A 23,392-nucleotide genomic window follows, 5' to 3' on the forward strand; every position below is an offset into this window, starting at 1 on the left:
CGTTGGGGGGTTTTAATGATTGCTTTCAGAATAGACATTAGAAAAGAAATAGTGCAATTAATACGACGCGTTAATTGAATCAGACCACCCACTTTCACTTTCACTCCCCTCCACGCAAACCCCCTCCTCGCCGATACCCCACCCTCTCGCTCTCCCACACACACACACACACACACAACCCCCGCAACTGTTATTTATTGGTCCCGAGTTCTGTCAGATCCGCGCTGGGCATTAGATATCTTGGTAAGAGTGACGCTGTCACATTTCACCCCATGAACTGATGTGTGGCATCTTTTGAATTCCTGCGTTCAGTCTAACACTGGGTAAGAATACCGTGCGGCTTGCACGCTCGCCTGGACCGACACACACACACAGACAGACAGACTGACTGCCCACGGGTCGGATGTTGCCGTCCTCGAAGGAAGAACAGAATAAAAGGCAGAAGGAGTAATTGATGAAGAAATCGGATTGAAAAAAAAAAAGGAAGCAGCAGCGGGCTGACGTTTTTTTCTGGTAGCTTTCGAAATCGCGAAGCCTTGTGGAGCAGGGTGTGTGCATGTGTGTGTATGTATGTATGTATGTGTGTGTGGAGGCTGCGGCGCCCCGTAGCACACAGCACATCCCCAGTCGGAAGAGCAGCTGGATTGCTATTGTCATCTCGGACCAGCTGAGATAAAGCAGCTGCGGCATCGTCCCTGGGATAGAAGCAGCAGACCCATCCATCCAGCCATCCACCCACCCATCTCCCGGCCACAGCAACCCCGCACCGTCTCCCAGTCGCACCACACTGGGGACTCTGACCTTGGGCTGGCAAGCGGCTCGGTTCGCAGGTTTGCTTTTTTACTGGAAAAGCGGGGACGACAAAAGGGAAGCCAAACATTTCTCTCTCTGTTTACACTTCATGGGGATGTGTTCAAGGCAGGAGCGGATACAGACAGACATAGACAGCGTACTCCAGAGGTGCAAGGCGGACAAGGACTGCGTGTTTTCCGGTAAGAATTGTTACAAATAAAAATAAATGCATTCTAAATTATATTTTGCTGCGTTATGTTAGTGTTAAAATGTCCACAGGAGCTGTCATTTGGATTTACAATGGGTGCATTGATATAACACCTGGGAAATGTGAAGTCAATTCTTCTGTTGTGTATTTATTGTATTAATTTTCAGCATTTGGGATGGGTTTGAGACAGTCGTGACTAGATATGTGAGCGCGGCTGTAGCTGGTTTTTTTCCCCTGTTAATTTCCATTGATCTGTCCATTTGCATCGAAAATTTTGTTGTCGCTATGGAAACACTTGTTGCAGAAAAACGTACTCTACTGTAAATGGCCCGCTCCACGAAGTGCTCCCTTCGTAGACTCGGAACTGCAATGTGATTGTTTCACTGAAACTGGATTATCTCATTAATCCACATTGGGCCGATTTCGCCTAACAGTATACAATCCTCTGGTTCGTTTGTTCATTTCCTGTTGACGCTGATTTTGTTCTGCTCTTAGATTTCAGATATTCCGATTCCACGTTCACCTATACATACACAAGAGGCTCGAAGAGGTAGGGGTAGAACTTTTTTATTTTACAGCCACTTTCCCTACTTAACATCCGTTTTTGTGTGCGGTGCTATTAAAGTAGTTCCCCAAACTTGCACAGTAGCTTCCGCATCCCCAGGCTATTTCTTTCAGTTCAGTTAAGTTGAAGAACAATGAAAGGTGGATGGTTTTGGTCAATAAATCTTCATGACAGTACAAGGAGTGTTCTGATTTGCAGAGTCAGCCTTGCTTTTAAATACAAAAAAATAATAAATACAGAAGGAAGTGTATGTGCATCTATTATGCAAAATGTAATAAAAAAAATACCAGATATGACATTATAAACATAATGTTAATATTGTATCAATGTTCTAGTATTGGGGCTATTCATTTATTGATTTGCGTTTATGATGCTATCTTTGAGTAGGATTTATAGGCCTGTTATGCTGTGCAAGTAAGAATTTCATTGTTCGGTACATGTGATAATCAAACACCGCAGCATGCGAGTCCAGATGCAGAGGGGAGCCCGCCATTCATTTTAATGACAAATCGATACAAATGCCTGGGCCAACAAGACAATTTTTGAAACCAGTGAAAACCTATGTTGTGATATTTGTACCTGGTTCCTCTGTACAACTTTTCAACATTGCATCAAAACGATACAGAATTGCTGTAGAATTTTGAGAACTGGAAGACCAGGGCTTGCAAGTCTTGCAGTTTTAACCCACACTGCATGCCCTATGTTGGAGCTCGTCATTTACCTCTATAGTTGTTGTTATTATGTGCCCGGAAGCCCAATGTGATGATCGAGCAAAATCTCCGTTCTCGTGATGGACGCAGAAACCAAAAGTTGGGAGAGAATTTGCTTAGGGTCGGGATTTCGTTTCGGTTTAATGTAGGATAAGAAGCTGCGTTGTTGTTTTTGAAGGGATTATTTGCGATTGGTTTTCGACTTCAAGTTGTGCAACCGCAGAGAGGAAACCAGCTGAGGTCAAAGCGCAAATAGATTTTGAAACACCCACGTTTTAACACTGAAATTGGCTTTAGACAATGTGCCAGTAGCGTCAAAGAGTGCGCAATCAAACGAAACAAGAATGAAGCAAAAAGCGCTGAATCCTCGTATTTGCTTGTATCTTCCTGAAGGTAAATAAGCTATAAAGGCTTATTTTAATGAATATGATGCCAACTCTTCCAATGCATTGTGCCTTTCGGTCAGACAATGGCTGATCGATGTCGCGGTTCCATTTACCCTTTTCTCTTCCCCATCCGTCGGGGGTGACTATCAAGCAAAAATACCCATTGAGCTCAGTCTTTAGAGTTTCAATTCCTCCAAAACATTTTTAGGAGGGAGTTTCCAGAGCACACTCCTCTTTCCACCAAACATTGCTTCTCAATGTTGCTTCCAAATAATCTAATTCAATTTGGGATTCCCTCACCAGTGGAAATAGTTTCCCTGCTTCTCCTCTATCAAATTCCTTTATTTTCAAGGCCTTGGATCACTATTTCGCAAATTTAAAATAGGATAAACTTCACCACACTTTACATTTTCAGCCAATATATCATTCAAATATATTTACATCAAAAAATAAGTATATTTCTTCCAAGAAGGGTCTAGATGTGAAACATCATCTATCCACGTTCTCCAGAGATGCTCGACACAAAAAGCTGGAGTAACTCAGCGGGACAGGCAGCATCTCTGGAGAGAAGGAATGGGTGTCGTTTTGGGTCGAGATCCTTCCTGCCTGTGTAGCTGATTTACTCCTGTACTTTGTGTTCTTTTGTGTATTAACCAGCATCTGCAGTTCTTTGCTTCGACATCTCTAGTGGGATCAAAGTTGTGCCGTCTTTCTTGAAGTTGCTCAATAGATATACAAAAGAAGTATATTCACTTTTCCTTTAACAGTTTTCTTGGGATAAAAGGAAACATTCCAATTAGAGAATTATATACAAACCTAATTTCTTGCCTCCTAACTAATATCTTTATGAATTTTCTTTTGTGTATAATGTTTTGAAATGCCTTCTGGAAGTACATGTAGGGTGGGAAACACACCAAACTTTTCTCCAGCTATTGGAGTAGATCAAATCAAATTGACCTTAATGTCCATGCACAAATCCGTATTGACTTTGATCAGCTTTTGTTTCTGAAAATCTGCAGGCAGAAGCCTTTTATCTTCAGCATTTTTCTCACAGTTTACGTTAAGCTGACTGGACTTGGTTTCTCACATTGGCTATTTTTAAGTTGCCGAGTGATAGTTGTAATTTTAAACGCTAGTTGTAGGCATGGTGTTCTGCTCCTGGTAGGTAAAGACGGGTTGAAGATATAAAATTATGAGAACTTAACTTTGCTGCCCATTGTGGTGTTACCTGCATGGCTTTAATAGGTCCATTGTCTTTGTCATGTAGAGAGAATGAAAATGTTGCAGCTTTGTACAGCCGAGTAACCCAGTGAACACAAAACTCCTTTGTAAAATAAAATGCTATTCGGATTAACTAATTTCGACCTAAACGGGTATATATTGTCCATTGAATGTTTATTTAAAAAGATAATTTCAATAACTAAATAGAAACTATTCACATTCCAGACTGGCAACTGATTAAAATTTTAATTATAACTGAATTGATAAAAGCAGTATCACAGGTCACAGAAGCAATTAAAGAAAGGCTGACATCGCCCTGGGATTTATTTCTGGGGGCAAAGGATATAGAATTCAAAAGTAATGAAGTTATGTTACATTTACATAGGACATTTGCAAGGTGATGATTAGAGTACTGTGCACAGTGTGGTCTATAATTTAATAAAAGGATGCTTGTGATAGAATCCAAAACCAATGGGTCAAATTGTTGCTCATAACCCAACAGGAAATAAGGGAGAATAATTTTGTTTCACAGTGATTGTAATGCGGAGCTCGCTACCACCAAAATTGGCTGAGGAATATAGTTTAAATACTTTAAAAAAGAAATTAGTGAGTACACAATAGAATAAAATATAGAAAGATAACCTGAAGGAGTAAATTTGTCCAATAGAATGGGAAGAGACTTGCGTTGATAATTGAGACCAGCACAGACAGACCTGTAGAGCTGAATTACTTGCTTTTGTGCTGCATATTTAATGCAATGTATTGTGCTGAAGATCACTTACCCAGTTCACTGTACAGCATAGAGTTCATTATAACCGAAATTAGTGCCAGCTTTTCCTCCTTTGCAGCACCCTCACTTCTTCCTGTAGCAGGTCCTAAATATGTTCCTCTTTGGGGAATGATATGTCATAACAATTCTGAGGGAGTGTTGTAATGCCAAAGTTGAAGATGTAAGCCCCCCTCTGTGCTCTGGGTAGATGTAAATGCTTATATGGTTCTATTTCAAAGATGTGCAAAATTATCCTTTCTGTGCCCATTTAATTATTCTTTTTTGCCAATTGCATTGTTAAATCTAATAACCAATCATGAATCTCCCTGCTGTTTGTGGATAGGGAGGCACAGTGGTGCAGAGATAGAGCTGCTGCTTCACAGCGTCGAAGACCCGGGTTAGATCCTGACCTTCAGTGCCGTCTGTGTGGAGTTTGCACATTCTCCCTGTGATTGGGTGGATTTTCTCTGGGTGCTCCGGTTTCTTCCCATGCCCTAAAGACGTGCAGGTTTGTAGGTTAATTGGCTTCTGTAAATTATCCCTCGTGTGTCGGGTATGAAAGTGAGATAACAGAATTAGCATGAAGGGTGATCATTAGCATGATTAGCATGAAGGCGTGATCTTAGTAGGCTGAAAGGCCTGTTTCCATGCGACATTACTGAACTAAATTACAATATTGTATTTTTGCTGTAAAGCTCACAAACAGCCTGAAGTGCTATAAAATGTTTTTGTTCCTTAAAGATTACCTTAAGCTGCTTGTGTGAAATAGTGTGGACCTGCTCTGGAAATGCATGTGTTTGGCTAAATAATGAATAATCCCAATGGCTATAGGGAGCAAGTTCAATATTTTAAAGGATTTGGTGTAAAACCATGAATAGAAAGTTAAAATTATATTTATACAATATGTATTTTCATAGTGTGTTCGGTGTCAGCCAAGGAATTGGCGGCAAAAATGGGCATATAATTCAGTTCAAACCAGCCAACTACAGAGCAAAGACAATTTACATAGAGAAAATAAGTCTATTTAAAGAGCAGAGTGGAAAAAGCAAACATTGGGCATTTTCTTTGTACGTACTAATTTATTTGTTCGAAGAGTGATTTTGCATCCTATAGATTTGGATCCAAAGCATAAATATATTTGTAGCTTGTCGGATGAATCAGAGTTGTAACTTAAGAATGCAGAAAACACTTAGGAAGGAAATAATGGATTTAAGGTATTCTTGTGCAGAGTGTAGGGAGAAATCTATTATGTAGTGGAAACAGAAATTGCTGTAAATGTTGTACAGGGCAGGTTGCATGTGTGGAAAAAGATGGAAATAAAGTTTCCTGGTGAAGACTGTTTATCAGAACTGCAAAAGAAGGAAGTTTTAAAATCATTTTTATCTGCATCTGATTTGGTTGATAAATACGTAGTGTGAGAATTTGAAATAATATCGCTTGGTCCAGTGCTGACAAATTGATGCAGACTAAATTTACACACAAAAAACCCTCCATTTTCTTTTTGTGAAAGGCAAAAAAAATACCGAGTTGGCTTTTACATGGGTTTTTGATTTAGTTAATGGAAATGAGAATGCTTTAACCTGTAAGTAATAGATTTTTTTTTTAAAGGTTTGTTATGAGGAGAAAATTATAGGACATGGGACTAAAAATACATTAGATTAAAATGACTTTGTAGTAAAATGTAATTTGGTGCAACAGGCCCTTGTTGGCTCTTGCATGAAACTGGGGATCCGCGTTACTTCATCAATCCCCACCCACTCTCCACTATCATATTCTTTCATTTATTCTCCTTCCTTTACTTATTTAACTACCCTTTAAGTATATTTATGCTATTTAACTTTGGATTTCCACAGAAAAGGAGCAGTACTTGAACCATTACCACAAAGAGAGGGTGAGGTCACAGCTTTGGAATAATTTAGGGAATTACCTTAAGCAATGCTGGGAAATCAGAAGTGTTTGTATTTTGGATGGGCGAAGTCAAAATAAGCTGTAGTTCCCCTGATGTTATCTAGTGACAAAATTCTTTGGCCATGTTTGACCTCTAGCCTTTGAAGTCTTCAATTTGGTGTAATCCCTTGATCTGAATGAATTTGGTTTGTGCTGCTGTTGAGAATAAGCTGATGACTTCTGTTAGCTTGTTTTCAATTTTAATTGGATTGGAATCCTTTGTATATGTTGTTCCACACAGATATTGCTAATAAAACCTGGCTCACTTTATGGATCAAATGTATTTGGTGGTTATCAGGTTAGAAGCTATCCCACCTCTGAGTCACTAGGTTGTGGATTCTAGTTCCCATCCAGAGACCTGAACGCCAAAGTTTGGACTGGCAGTTCAGTTGACTGGTGAATAAGTGTTACATTTGTACTGTCAGTGGGAGAACTAAAGATCCCACATCACAGAGTTTGAAAGAGGCTTGGCAGATGGTAGCTACTCCTGTGATTTAACTTACAAAGTATTGTACATTTTTGTCTTGTTTCTTTCGGGTTGGATGGGAGTAAATGCAGCCCCAATATTTAAGGAGGGAGAGGGAAAAACAGGAACCTAGTGATATGTTAGCCTACTGTTAATGGTAGGAAAATTGCCAGAAGCTACAATGGAAATTGTAATAACAAAACACCTTGGTGGGGGTAAAAAACTATTTCATGGAACCAATATGGACTTATGACCAAAAAAAATGTTTGACAAGTCTGACCTTTTTTGAGAATGCTAGAATAAATGAGGGGACATCAACAGATATCGTGCATTTGAATTTTCAGAAGGCATTTGGTAAAGTCTGCTCTGCTGGTTGGTCAACAAGGTCAGAGCTTGTGAAATTGGGGGTAATCTATTACATGGATTGAGAATTGATTATCAGACAGAAAGCAAAGTGTGGGCATTAATCTATCTCGAGTTGATAGGCTTTGACTAGGGGAGTTGTGCAGGGATGAATTGCTGGGGCAATTCACAAACTATGTTGATGGTTTGGCTGAGAGGAGAATAATGTTGCAATTTCGCATTTGATGACTATATTAAACTAGATGGGACATGGAGGAAAATGTAAAAGGGGCTTCAAGAAGAAATGGGCAAACAAAAAAAGTAGGTGATACCAGCCAGGACAGTGTGGAAGAAGAAAAATTACTCAGTTCAGGACACATAACAGAAAAGCAGAGTATTTATTAAATGGTCAGATTGGGTATTGTTGATGATGTTAGGAACATGGGTATACTTAGTCATAGATAGTCATAAAGTGATACAGCGTGGAAATGGGCCCTTTGGTCCAACTTACCCATAGTGTTCAACATGTCCCAGCTACACTAGTCCCACCAGCCCACATTTGATCCATACCCCTCCAAACCTTTTCTGTTCATGTACCTGTCTAACTAATTCTTAAATGTTGGGATTGTCCCAGCCTCAACTACCTCCTCTGGCAGCTTGTTCCATACGCTCACCACCCATTGTATTGAAAAAGTTACTCCTCAGATTCCTATTAAATTGTTTCCCCTTCACCTTGAACCTATACCCTCTAGTCCTCGATTCACCTATGTGCATCTACTTGATCTATTCCTCTCATGATTTTATCCACCTCTATTAGATAACCCCTCATCCTCCTGTGCTCCAAGGAATAGAATCCCAGCCAACTCAACCTCTCCCTATAGCTCAGTCCCTCGAGTCCTGGTACCATCCTCGTAAATCTTTTCTGTACCCTTTTCAGCTTGACAACATTTTTCCTATAACATGGTGCCCAGAACTGAACGCAATGCATCCTCACTTTTACATTAGCCACTGAAGGCAAATGTGCAGATAGAGCAAATGGTTACGAGGACATGTATACATGGATTAGCAAACATGCATGCACATATTGGTGAATTGAATGAAGTTCTGGTCTTTTTTTCGAAGGAAAATATATACTTGTCAAATAAATAGTGCAGTGAAAATGCACCTGAATGGTTTCAGGGATGGCAGATTTTCCAAATGAGAAGAGATTGATTAGACGGACTGGAGTGTCTAGTGATTTGAAGAATAAAAGGATCTCACAGAAAATTCAAAATCCTGAAGATCTTGACAGGATAAATGCTGAGAGGATATTTTTCTTGGCAGAACTGCTGAGGAAGAACCAGCACAATTTCAAAAGTTAGTGGTCGGCCATTTCATGTCAATTCCAAAATGAGGATACATTTTTATACTCAAGAGTGGTAAGCCTTTGGAATTGTCCACACAGAACACTGTGGAGACTCGGTAATTTTGTTCATTCAAAGTAGATCATTACATTTGTGCAGTTGAGAATCAAGAGTAATTTGGATATTGCTGCAAACGGTATCAAGATGGAAGATCAACCACCATCTTAATGATCGGTGAAGCAGACTCAAAGATCCAGAGGACCAATTTCATGTATGTTCCTGATGCTATTGCAAAGAAGAGTAGGAGAATTGTCATGGAAAAATTACTTTCTCTAAATCTCTACTTTTAAAACACCAGTGCTTTTTGTGGCACTCACCGTGTAAATATTGGTTAAATTTTTCCTCGCAGTACGACAATGCACTTAATTGTTGAAAAAACACATTAAGGTGTTATAAAATGCACGTCTTTCCAAAGCTGATTATCCAAAGCTCGTGGAAAATTTGTTAATTATTGATATACTTTCTGCATATGAATAGTAGAAATAACTTTCCAAAGTATGAGAAATCAAGCTACCTTTTTATAGTAATCGTTTTCAAAGGACAAAATAATAATCTTGCAGCAATTCTTGTGTTAAAGTTGAATAATGACAAGTTCTTTGCTTGTTTGAGAGTAGCCTTCATTTTCCTGTCTTTTGGGGAAGCCACACATCTTAGTTTTCAGTGAATACTTTTAGTTTAATTTAGGTTTATTCTTATGTGTACCATGGTACACTGAAAAGCTTTTGTACATACTATTCCATTGGATTAGATAATACAATCAAGCCAAACGAGTACAATACAAATAAAAGTACAAATTGAAGTATTGTGTTAGTTTAGTTTAGGGATACAACGCAGAAATTAGCCCTTCGGACCACCGAGTCCGCGCTGACCAGTGATTCCCACACACTAACGCTGTCCTACACACACTAGGGACAATTTTAAATTTATACCAAGCTCATTAACCTACAAACCAGTATGTCTTTGGAGAGTAGTTCATTAAAAAAAAATTAAGTCTGCAATAAAATGTTCTGAGAACAATCTATATGACAAAATTTCTACTAGGTCTGCACTGTCTCCCCCATCTTTTTGATTTTACTCTTTCAAAATTATTTATAAATTATTTCTTATGAGCAAATTCTATTAAATCTCCTCATCTCCATTTGATACAGCTGAGTTATCTTGGTCTCTCTTCATAATTAGAGCTTTTCTCCCCTTGCTCTCCAAACTCTCTGGAAATCATCCAACTGTCTCTGCAATACATATTCTCCATGGTTTCTCTTTCACCGTACCAAAGAAGGACCTTCAACCTGAGACAATAACTGGTCTCTTTCCCCAGATGCTGCTTGGCTGGCCCAGTTTGGCCAACATTTGTGTTTGCTCCATAGCTTTAATGCACTTTCTATAATAGAACCCTCACAATTTGTACAGAATACATCGTGAAGAAATGTTTCATGACAATTATTTTGATAACTTGTCTTTGTTTCTGGACCCAGTAATAGTCTTTGGCGTTCACTACGTTATTCCAGCAACATAAAATTTCCTAACTCTTGTTTACTCTTGTACATCAATTAATCGTCAACAGATACAGTTACATTACATGCTTGAATTTTCTTTTAAGGGTCTTCTGGGACACCTTATTGATCGTCTTGTGGAGTGCCCTATAAACCAGACTATTTTTTCTTTCTCCAGTCAACCAGACTTGTAAATGCATTCTTCTTTATTCTTTTGTTCTTTGTAATACTATACATCAATTTTGTTTTCTTCTATTCTAATTGACCCCCTTTACTTTTTTTAATCCTTTTGGCATTTGGCCTTTTCAGTAATTTTAAGAAATGTAATATTGAAGATAGGATTTCCAATAATAGACATGTATCCATCCATGAACTGAAGAATAAAAATAAAGCTGGCTAAATGTTTAAGACTTTGTTTATTTAGATCATGCCATGCCATTTTCCATCAAATCATGAATAACATGGTGTGGCCTACACAACACTGAACTTTATGTGAGCTTTCTGCACTTAATCTAAAGACATCTTAAAATTATGACTAGATTTTTATTTACAGCATAAACTAGTCATGGTTATCGTATTGCATTTCAGGTTTTTGGGTGTTTAAACCCTGCCCGTGAAACCTGCTCCACATTTTGTTTCTTTGAATGCATTGTCCCTACAAAAGTCACATTCAAATTTGAGAAACAGTCCCTGATTGTAGGTTGCTGAATGTTTCCGATGTTTCCGACAGGCAATGACTAGATGGAATGAAATTTTAATTGTTGTGTTCAAAGATACTAGAGGAACAAGATAGACCACTCGACCCTAAAAACCGTAGTACGTCATGGCGCCATTTTAGTAAGCAGAAACTTGCAGAAACATTTAAAAATAAAAATAACAAAAATCTGTGAATTGATAGATGAGATATATTCTGCATTGTAATGGTATCATCACACATACTGTTCCCCCAAAACACTGATTACACTGCGAGAGGCATGGCGAACGGCGGGTTTTGCCTGCTAAAATGGCAGACGTTATGCTCCTTTGCGTACTACACTTCAGTATAGGCGATTTCAATGGAGTGATCCATCTTGTCCCTCTAGTATCTTTGGTTGTGTTTAAGGAAGAAAGCCTGGGCTAGTGAAAGTGAGTTACCTGAACTTGTTTTATAAAAAAAACTCTAATTAGGCCACAAATGAAGGCGAACATGTATTTCTGGTCAACTAACTGAAGCAAAGATTTTCGTGTATGATTCCAGGCTTGGCAGATTTCAGCTGTATATTCCAAATGGAGAAGTTGGAGTAAATTTCCTGGTGGCAAAAAAAGATGAGTTAACAGGTGCACATGATCATGGCTTGTTTAGACAGAGTAGATAGATGGAAGCCTTAAAGAATGTTAGAGTAACTCAATGGGTCGAGCATCATCTATACGGAGGAAATAAATTGTTGCTGATTTGGGCCAAATGGAAGCTGTATGCTTTATGCATGGTTGAAGGGTTAGGAATACTTTTAAAATTATTGATTTAAAAAAAAAGGTACATGTAAGGAAAATGTTTTAATGTAAAGATTGATCATTATCATGAACTTGCATCCTGCAGGAGTGGTGGAAACAGAATGAAAAGGGGTTTGGATAAGCACTTCAAGAATAATTTGCAAGGCTATAGAGAAATAGTAGGGTAAAAGGAATTATTTGAATTAGTATTTTAATCTAATATGGAAGGTTGGCTAAATGTCCTCTCTCTATACCGTAACATAAGCTAATAGAGTATAGAAACAGGCTGTTCATCCAACCATAGGCCAACCTGTAGGCATGCATCCATATTAATCCCGTCTATCAGCACTTAGCCCATAAGCTTCCCTGACTAGGTAATTTAAGAGCTAGTCAGGACCCTCAAATGCTGTCAGCCGCTGCCCCCACCACTCTAGAATGAACATTTCCCCTCCCACCCGTGACCTAGCTGTCTCACTAGTCTGTTCATCTAAATTGGACTGCTTCCAACCCGTTACTCTATCCTCCCTTGCAAAGCTTGTCTCCGCTATGAAACCTGCAACCTGCCCCCTTGATCCTGCCCCCACTGCCCTTCTGAAGGATGTCATTGCAATAGCCGGTCCCAGCATCCTCTCTATTATCAACAGTTCTCTGGCCACTGGCACTGTTCCAACCAGTTTCAAGCACGCGGTGGTCCAGCCACTACTGAAAAAACCTAACCTAGACCCCACCTTGCCTAGCAACTACAGACCCATTTCCAAACTGCCATTCCTGTCAAAAGTCCTTGAAAAGGCAATTCTAAACCAATTAGTGCCCTACCTGCACCAATACACCATCCTGGAAAGTTTCCAGTCAGGTTTCAGAGCCCACCACAGCACAGAGTCTGCCTTGTTGAAGGTACACAACGACCTGCTTCTCGCCATCGACACCGGCGACTGTGCAATCCTGCTCCTTCTCGACCTCAGCGCAGCGTTCGATACAGTGGACCACACCATCCTTACTGACCGTCTCCGGTACGCGGTTGGCATTGATGGCACTGCCCTGAGCTGGTTCGCTTCGTACCTCAAAGATAGGAGTTTCGCCATCAACATAGGTAGTTATTCCTCTGCTCCAGCTAGCCTCTCCTGCGGAGTTCCACAAGGCTCCATCCTAGGCCCCATTCTCTTCTCTCTATACATGCTCCCCCTTGGCCAAATCATTCAAAGGCACGGCATTTCTTTCCACTGCTATGCCGATGACACTCAGCTTTACCTCCCCCTGAAACCCAACAACCAGTCAAATTTAAACAGCCTCTTACACTGCCTTGAGGACATAAAATGTTGGATGGCACAGAACTTCCTCCAATTAAATGAGAGCAAGTCTGAGGTCATCCTATTCGGCCCCCCCCCGACTCCATCAAATTGATAACAGGCAGTCTTGGAAGCCTATCCTGCCTAGTCAAACCGCATGTCAAAAACCTCGGCATGATATTTGACTCTGCATTAAAATTTGATAAGCAAGTCAACGCTGTGGTAAAAGCCAGCTTCTTCCAACTTCGAACCATAGCTAAAATCAAACCTTTCCTCCAATTCGACGATTCACGTATAAAGCCCTAAATGGACATTCCCCCCCCTACATCAAAAATCTTCTAACCCCCCTCTCTAACTCCAGGTCCCTCAGGTCGGCCGACTTGGGGCTACTCACTATCCCGCGGTCTAGGCTTAAGCTCAGGGGTGACCGCGCTTTTGCGGTTGCAGCTCCTAGACTGTGGAACAGCATCCCTCTCCCCATCAGAACTGCCCCCTCCATCGACTCCTTTAAGTCCAGGCTCAAAACCTATTTCTACTCCCTAGCGTTTGAGGCTCATTGAGGAGGCGCTGTGAACTGTTTGCGTGCTACTGTATGTTTCTTTTTTTTCCTTAGTACCTAATCAGATGTACAGCACTTTGGTCAACGTGGGGTTGTTTTTAAATGTGCTATACAAATAAAATTGACTTGACTTGACTTGACTATCAGGCAGCTTGTTCCCATGAGAAAGGTTGCCCTCGGATCCCGTTTACATCACTTGTCCCTTGCCCCAAAGCTATGTCCTCTAGTTTTATCCACTTCTGATTTGGAGAAAAGTTCTTCCAGCTTAACCTATCTATATCCTTCATAATTTTATGTACCTCTGTCACCTCCACTGCAGAGAAAACAGATCTAGCCATTTTGTCTCTTCATAACCAAAACGCTTTATCCCTGGCAACATCCTGGTGAATCTCCTCTGCATCCTCTCCAGCAATGACAGTTTTCCCACAGTAAAGTGACCAGAACTGCATGAGCTGAGATCTAACCAATTTTTGATTAAGTTGGAGTATAAGTGTGGTGCAGTGGGTGGAGCCCCGGGTTCGATCTTGATTATGGGTGCTATCTGTGCGGAGTTTGTACATTCTCCCTGTAACTGTGTGGGTTTTCTCCAGGTGCTCTGGTTTCCTGCCACATTCCAAAGATATGCAGGTTTGTAGGTTAATTGGTTTCTGTAAACTTATTCCAACTTGGTGTGTAGGATAGAACTAGTGTATGGGTGATCACTGGTCAGCGTGGACTTGGTGGGTCGAAAGACCAATTTCCACGCTGTATCCCTAAATTAAACCTCCCTTCCCTTATAGCCTGTGTCTTAACTAATGAAGGCCAGTATCCCATATGCCGAATTAACCCCATTACTGACTGGCACTGCCAGCATCTTTGACCTTGAACACCAATATATCTATATTCCTCAATCCTCCTTATGATCCTACTATTCGTGATGCGTTTCCTAGCCTCAGTTGTCACAGTCTGTCCTGTTAACTCACCTGCCAGCCACGCCCACCACATTAAGCCAACTCCCCTCACCTGTTCACTCACCTGCTCCAGATCACCAATCAAGCCAGTATATAAACCCTTCCTGCACACACACTCTTTGCCAGATTGTTCTTAGCCCTGATGCAAGAATCTCCAGCATTCTCTCTCGGACTGATTTCCCGTTGCCGACCCTGCCTGCTCCTGGCCTTCATGCTCTTCGTCGCCCTGGTCAACGCCTCAGTCTTCTGTCCTCGAGTGGACGGGGGGGGGGATTAGGTCACTTCCTGGGTCATTTCCCTTGGGTCAGGTGGTCTGGGGCTATAAAGGGCTTTGGGTGTTTCGACTCACGAGTTTTAGCGCGGTGTGAGTGTTCGTTGCAGAATAAAGTATTGTTACTACTTACCTGGCGTCTGGCCTGATTTCTGTGGCGACCGCGCCCACTACACTGGTGACCCCGACTTTCCTTCGCAAGTCGCGATGGACCTGAACGCTCCACTACCCGACTCTGCCAGTCAGCCGCCTCTGGACCCTGCCGACCGCGCCGCTCTCCACGCCGTGGCGGTGAGGCTGCCTCCCTTGTGGACCGACGACCCCGACTTCTGGTTTGACCAGGCCGAGGCGCAGTTCGCCCTGCGGGGCGTAACTGCCGACGACACCAAGTATTTTCATGTAGTCGGCGCCCTCGACTCGGCCACCGCGCGCCTGGTCCGACCCTTCCTCCGCGCCCCCCCGGCGACCGATAAGTACGGGGCCCTCAAGACCCTTCTCCTTCAGCAGTTCGGCCTCTGCGAGGCCAAGCGGGCAGCCCGGATCCTCCGGATGCCGGGCCTGGGTGACCGCCGCCCGTCGGTACTACTGGCCGACATGTTGGTGCTGCTGGGCGAGCACAAGCCCGACTTTCTATTCAAACACGTCTACCTGATGCAGCTGCCGTCTGATCTCCGCCAGCAGCTCCTCCACGACCCGTTCACCAACATGCAGGCGGTGGGGAGGCGCGCCGATGAACTCTTGATGGCCCGTCAGCTGGCCCTCGACGCGCTGGAAGTCCCTCCGACGGCCGACGATGATCCGCAGGTAGGGGCCTCGATCACCCGCATCTCCACCGCTCCCCGACAGCCTTCCCGACGGTATCCGGCTTCAGCAGCTCACCCTGCCGGCGGCGCTTCTTTTTCGCACGGCCCGCCTGCAGTAACAGTTGCCTTTAAGGTCTGGCTGGGAAACACATGGAAGGCCTTGAAACTGAACAAGCCTCCTGTCAGGAAGCAGAAGCCAATAGTGTTTCTCAATGTTCTTCAACCTGAAGATGATTCGAATTGGGGTAATTTGGGAGTCTGTTTTGGTGCAAGATTTATCGATTTTATTAAATTACCTGAAGATAGGCAGAGGAAGCACGATTATAAAATTGCAGATGACACAAAATCTGACTCGGTTCAGCTTCTCAGTTTTGTAGATAGTCACAGTTGACTTCAATGTGATGCAGATTGGATGTTGAAAAAAAGACAGAAGTATGACAGATGAATTTAATTTGAGGAATAGAGTGAAGCATTGCATATTGGGAACACCAAAAGAGATAATCGTTAAACCATAAATAGGATGATTATGAAAAGTGCAAATGATCACTTTTTTGGACAAAGTCCAATTCTGGGCAACACCCATCCTTTACCCACCCCTTTTCTTTCCTGTGCCCTCATCCCAATCCACACCCAATTGTCCCACCATCTTCCTACAAACAGTCTCCAACCCCTCCCCCAATCCCCTTCAACCTATATTCCTCCCTCTGGCTTCATATTTCACTCCTTGACACCTTTTTGTCTCCATTTCATCTCTCTAACTTTTGTTCACCCATGTGCTAATTGTTTTAAATTTTAATCTCACTGGCTTCCACCTCTCACTGGCCAGACTGTGTCCTGCCCCATCTCTTTTCCAGGTTTCTCCTCACATTACGATTAGTCTAAAAAAGGGTCCTGACCCAAGGCATCGCCTATCTTTTCCCTCCACAATTGATGCCTGAACTGCTGAGTTACTCTGGCACTTTGTGTTCTACTCAAGATTCCATCATCTGCAGTTCCTTGCATCACCTCAACATTCTTGATGGCCAAAGCACAGATTTTAAGTTGATAATGTGGACTTAAAAGGACATTATAAATAAATAGAGGTCGAGGGGGATATAGACTGAAATATCATTATTTTCTAAATAATTGGTTGGACCCGAGCTAGAATGATATGGACGATTCTAGGCAGTACACCAGCAAAAGTTGTGAAAGGTTAACTGGGTGATTGACAAAATCGTCAGGAGATGTCGGGCAGGCATGGACTTTCCTTTTTGGTGCGCAGGAGGCAGAGGGGTGATCTTATAACATCATGACGGGAATAGATAGGGTGAATGTACAGTCTTCAACCTGCAGTAGGGGAATCAAGAGATAGAGGACATGGGTTTAGGTGAGAGGGGAAAGATTTAATATGATTCTGAGGGGCAACATTTTCACACAGAGGGTGGTGGGGTTATGGAATGAGATGCCTGATGTGGTTGAGGCAAGTTCTATAAGAATATTTAAAAGATATTTGAGCAGGTACATGGATAGAATAAGTTTGGAGGGATATTGCTGAATGTGGCAAGTGGCACAAGTATGGAGACAGCATCTTGGATGGCATAGGAGTGACTGGAATGAGGATGAGCCAATTGGAATATGAAATTGGAAATCAATGGTGGAGGGCATTTGTGGATTCATGGATGTAAATGGGAAGGGACTGCGTGGGATACAATGGAGTTGAGATAGGAAGAAATACGTTTGATGGGACAAATCGAAGGTATCACAAAATGCTGGAGTAACTCAGCAGGTTAGGCAGCATCTAGGCGAGAAGGAATGGGTGACGTTTTGGGTCGAGACCCTTCTTTGATTGGGGAAAAAGGTACACTGAAACAATGGCTGTGCTTGGATGATCTAGGCTGGGTGAATGCAGTGGATTGAGCATGTGCAAATGCGCACATGGGAATGGGTGTTTCTGAATGGGCAATGGTGGGCCCATTGACTCTGTGCACTTGCTTGGACAGGATAGAAGGGCTCTTGCTGGAATGGCTGTACCAGAATGGATGCATGTCGATGGGTGGCATGATGGAGCAGCAGTAAAGTTGCTGCCTTACAACACTTTCAGCGCCAGAGTCACTGGTTCGATTCCGACTATGGATGTTGGCTGTATGGAGTTTGTACGTTCTCCTCGTGACCATGTGGGTTTTCTCTAAGATCTTTGGTTTCCTCCCATACTCTAAAGACATACAGGTTTGTATGTTAATTGGCTTGGTATGAATGTCAATTGTCCCTAGTGTGTGAGGCAGTGTAAATATGCGGGGGTCGGTGGGGACTCGGTGGGCCAAAGGACCTGTTTCCGCCCTGTATCACTAAACTAAACAATGACAAACTGGTATATGTGTACCAGAAGGAGCACAACAAATTGGGTGTTGCAGATGGGCCAAGAGAATGGGGAAGCGGGAATGAGAGCACTGAAATTATACATCAGCATGAGTGCATTAGAATGGGCATGTTTCAGTCGAACACTGGAAAACATGCACAGAAATGGGTGCATACTTGGGTCTAATCATCTATTGCATCTGAGGATCTTATTTTTGGTTATATGGAAAAATAGTTAGGCCAGATTTTGTGTAGTAAAACATCTATCCAATGTGATCCATGTGAGTTTCTCAGGTTTCTTCTTTTCCATCACTCATTGAATGCTTGCCCTGGCCAAGTCTCAATCTAGTTCACATGCTTTGATATTGACATTGCCTTCCTGAGTGAGATGTGATGGGCAGGAGAGGTCACTTTAAAGAACATGTCAAGCTGCTTCTATGAAGCGTAAACCAGATGAGGAATTCTGTTTTCATAACGTCAGCTTTGCTATGCAAAATGAGCTCGACTGGCTATCTCAGTGACTCACTCTGAGGAATTAATGAATGCTACAGTTATTAAAGGGAAAGTAGGCGTATAGATTGCTTGCCTTTAACATTGGGGGCATTGAACATGAGTCATGAAATCACAATGCAGCTTTGTAAAACTTTGGTTTGGTTGCTTTTGGAGTATTTTGTGTGGTTCTGGCCACAATGTTTAAAGGACTTTTAGAAGGCACACTTAGATACAGGGAATGAAAGGATATAGATAATCTGCAGGTAGAAGGAATTAGTTTAATGTGGCATCGTATACAACACAGATATTAAGAGCTAAAGGGCCATTTGCTCTGCTGTGGCATTGTATGTTCTGTTCTATTGCAAGAATTATCCGAAGGTTATTGGCTTGATAGGTAGGGTGAGGACATAGAGACACTCATCAGAGTGGGTGAGTAGTCAAGGTGGCATACAATGGGGGAATGTGAGTCAGTATAGCTCAAAGATGAGAGCACTTCTACAGTTAACTGAATACTGAAATGTTAATTGTATGCTAGCCAACCACTAATTTTACAGGGAACAAAGATCCCAATGGATTGCTCTGCACAAGGAGCTGGCATGGATTTGATGAGCAAATGGCTTCCTTCCACATGGTATGATGTTATAACTTGTAATTTATTCACTCGTAAAATGACAAACTCTTGACACACTTAGTACAATGAAATTCCCTTTTTTCTTACAGTTCAGTAAACATCTTACTATACGCAGGCACAATCATAGGAGTGTAAGAGTGGTGGAATAGTGGATTAGACTGAGAAAGTCTACGAGAGTTTACATCAGATATTTCTGAAAGTGAGCAATTCTGTCCCGAACGCAGCGCCATGTCAGCCTGAAATGACGAGCATCCCTTTTTGCCTCCACAGATGCTGCCGGACCCATTAAACTCCTCCACTTTTTTTCTTTTTTTTTTTTGCTCGTTGATAAGCTAAACTAATTAGTTGCTGTATTTTCGAGGATCTTGCTGTGCACGGGTGGGTGCCTCGTTTGTCTGCACCAAAGTAATTGCTGTAATTCAGAACGATCCATGTGAAATAATTTAGGATGCCTCTGAGATTCGATAGGGTGAAGTTTTACAATAATTAATCTTTTATTTCCAGAGATGATAGTTAATGGTAGGAGAAAGAAAACTGCAGATGCTGGTTTAAATTGAAGGTGAAGAAGGGTCTCGACCCGAAACGTCACCCATTCTTTCTCACCCAAGATGCAGCCTGACCCGCTGAGTTACTCCAGCATTTTGTGTCTACCTTTGATACTTAATGGTTGTATGTTGGAGCCATGGTTCACAATACCAATTGGAGTTCCTGTGAAAGGTTAGTCGTTGTTTTGAGAGCAATTGGGCCCACTAGGATAAGTTAGAAGCCAAAGATGTAGGAAAACCAAAATGGTGGCTTAAATTGCTGCAAACACTCAGTGGGTTAGGCAGGTTCTGCAGAGAGAAGCAGACTTAACAATGCAGGTCAATAAGTTCAAACTGATGAGTATGTGTACCAATATTTGCTTTTTGTCCTGAGGAAGCACTGTATTTTGAATCTTCTGCTTGCATGATGACAGAAAGTACCACTTGAATTTGTTGATTTTTTAATTGATTTTATTGCCCCCCCCCCTCCCAAGTTCCTTTTAAAATATGTTTTCTGCCTGTTAGGATTAATACACTGAAGGGAGTAGTGGGTTTTATTACTGAGTAGCCCTCAGTTTGCTGTGATGATAATTAGTTACATTATTTCAAGGATTCTTGAATATTCTGTTTACAAGAGTGGTACAATTGGATACACAAGTGTGCAATTGGCATAATGTGCTTATTCCCATCTGGGGCCCAATTAGCAGTCAGTTAATATTTTAATTAACATGCAACATTGAGAGCTAACCTTCAATTTACCTGAATAATAGTTTAGTTTGGAAATACAGCATGGCTACAGGCCCTTGGGCCCACCGTTTCCACACTGACCTAACGATCACCCATACCCTGGTTCTATGTTGTCCCAGTTTCACATCCTGCACACTAGGGGCAGTTTACAGAACCCAATTGCTTTATTTGTTTTGCTTTGAGTATTGGTACAGTAGGCAATACCAGCATTTGCTGATCATTGCTCATTGTCTCCCTAAAGGTAGCATTGGCTAACTTCCTGCACCACTGTAGTGGGTGTGGTGAAGATATTCCCAGTGTGCCGTCAGGGAAATCTCGTGATTTTGATGAAGTGGGAACATGGATATGCAGGGAATGGATAGGGATGTATCATGTGCAGGCAGAGTAGATTTGTTTAATTTGGCATCATGTTTGGAACAGCCATTATGGGTAGAAGGGCCTGTTCATGTACGGTACTGTTGTGTTTTATGTTGTCAAACAGTGATTAATTTCCAAGATAGGTTGGCGTCCAAATGGAAGCTTTTTGTTCCCATGTGGCTTCTGCCTTTTCCCTTCTGAGACGTTGTATGTTTGAAGGGTAGGTCCTGTTGCTGAAACTTAACGTATGCAGAGTGTGCCACAGATGAAAGGATTGAATGTTTAGAGTGGTGGATGGGGTGCTTCTCTGACCTGGTTCATAGATCTTAACTTTGGTGGAAAAACCTAATAAAATTGTGCCCATGACAATTTGCTCAAACATGTACTGCATGGGTACCATATGCGGATTCGTTTTTTTTCAGTTTTGATAATGCACCTCCATTGAAAAGCTATTTGAACCATATGAAATCCATATGTAAATATAGAAAATAGGTGCAGGAGTAGGCCCTTCGGCCCTTCAAGCCAGCACCGCCATTCATTGTGATCATGGCTGATCATCCAAAATCAGTGGCCGTTCCTGCTTTTCCCCCCATATCCCTTGATTCTATTAGTCCTAAGAGCTCTATCTAACTCTCTCTTGAAAACATTCAGTGGATTGGCCTCCACTGCCTTCTGTGGCAGAGAATTCCACAGATTCACAACTCTCTGGGTGATGAAGTTTTTCCTCATCTCCGCCCTAAATGGCCTACCAGTTATTCTTAAACTGTGACCCCTGGTTCTAGACTCCCAAAATCGGGAACATTTTCCCTGCATCGAGCCTGTCTAATCCTTTAAGAATTTTATGTTTGTGTAAGATTCACTTTGGCGGCAAGAACAGGAAAGCAGAGTATTACCTGAATGGTGGCCAATTAGGAAAAGGGGAGATGCAACGTGACCTGGGTGTCATGGTGCACCAGTCATTGAAAGCAAGCGTGCAGGTGCAGCAGGTAGTGAGAAAGCGAATGGTATGTTAGCATTCATAGCAAGAGGATTTGAGTATAGGAGCAGGGAGGTTCTGCTGCAGTTGTACAGGGCCTTGGTGAGACCGCACCTGGAGTATTGTGTACAGTTTTGGTCTCCTAATCTGAGGAAAGACATTCTAGCCTTAGAGGGAGTACAGAGAAGGTTCACCAGATTGATCCCTGGGATGGCAGGACTTTCATATGAAGAAAGACTGGATAGACTAGGCTTATACTCGCTGGAATTTAGGAGACTGAGGGGGGATCTTATTGAAACATATAAAATTCTTAAGGGGTTGGAGAGGCTAGATGCGGGAAGATTGTTCCCGATGTTGGGGAAGTCCAGAACCAAGGGTCACAGCTTAAGGATAAGGGGGAAGTCTTTTAGGACCGAGATGAGAAAACATTTCTTCACATAGAGAGTGGTGAGTCTGTGGAATTCTCTGCCACAGAAGGTAGTTGAGGCCAGTTCATTGGCTATATTTAAGAGGGAGTTAGATGTGGCCCTTATGGCTAAAGGGATCAGGGGGTATGGAGAGAAGGCAGGTACAGGTTACTGAGCTGGATGATCAGCCATGATCATATTGAATGGCAGTGCAGGCTCGAAGGGCCGAATGGCCTACTCCTGCACTTATTTTCTATGTTTCTATTCCCTCTCATCCTTCTAAATTCCAGTGAATACAAGCCCAGTCGACCCATTCTTTCATCATCTTTCAGTCCCGTTTTGACCAGAAAGCATCAATAATGAACTTGCAACAGCAAAATCACACACATTTAGTCAGAGGGTGGTGAATCTGTGGAATTCTTTGCCACAGAAGGCTGTGGAGGCCATCAGTGGATATTATTAAGGCATAGATAAATAGATTCTTGATTAGTATAGGTGTCAGCGGTTATTTATTCACAAAATGCTAGAGTAACTCAGCAGGTCAGGCAGCATCTCAGGAGAGAAGGAATGGGTGACGTTTCGGGTCGAGACCCTTCTTCAGACTGTGTCAGAGATTATGGGGAGAAGGCAGGAGAATGGGGTTAGGAGGGAGAGATAGATCAGCCATGATTGGATGGCAGAGCAGACTTGATGGGCCAAATTACCTAATTCTACTCCTATTCCTTATGACTTTATTTACTACCATATTGATAGTATGTTAGCTTTTATTTGGAGTGGATTGAAGTACAAGAACAAAGATGTCTGTGCAATTTATAGAATCTTGGATTCGTAGACAGAGTTGCACAGCATAGAAATGGACCCTTCAGTACACCAGGTTCACACTGATGTTTTTCTCATCTATGTTAATCCCATTTGCCTCTATTAGGACTATATTCTTCAATACCTTGCCTCTTTGTCCCCATTTAGACATTTCCTAAGCATAGTGATTATATTTGAATCCCACTTTCTCTGGCAGTGCAATCTGTGTTGATTTAAAAAAAAAAAGTTTTATCCCTCAGATCCCCTTTAAAACGCTTTCTTCTCACCTTAAACTGCCCTCTTGCATTTGATCTGCCCTCGATGAAATGAACTGAAGTATTGTGCATGGTTTAGGTCTTTTTTGTGAAAAATTAGTATACTTACCATAGAGGGAGCATTGGAAAAACTCATTAGACCAAATCCAACGATGGTGGCTTTGAAATGAGGAGAGATTGAAAGAATAGGCCAGGCTGTTTTTTTCTAGAATT

At 42.0% G+C, this 23,392-nt stretch overlaps 1 protein-coding gene across 1 annotated transcript in view; it reads left to right on the top strand.

Moving 5' to 3' along the window:
* Positions 1–237: 237 nt before the first annotated feature.
* The window catches only part of parp8 (poly (ADP-ribose) polymerase family, member 8), a 377,738-nt gene continuing 354,583 nt past the window's right edge, over positions 238–23,392 (top strand). The window contains exons 1-2 of the mRNA XM_078396674.1: positions 238–992; positions 1,496–1,550. Coding sequence (XP_078252800.1) covers positions 902–992; positions 1,496–1,550 — 146 coding nt within the window. The 5' untranslated portion in view covers positions 238–901. The remainder of the gene's footprint in view (positions 993–1,495; positions 1,551–23,392) is intronic.

Source organism: Rhinoraja longicauda, chromosome 1 (assembly GCF_053455715.1).
Source record: "Rhinoraja longicauda isolate Sanriku21f chromosome 1, sRhiLon1.1, whole genome shotgun sequence".
NCBI classification, from domain to species: Eukaryota; Metazoa; Chordata; class Chondrichthyes; order Rajiformes; family Arhynchobatidae; genus Rhinoraja; species Rhinoraja longicauda.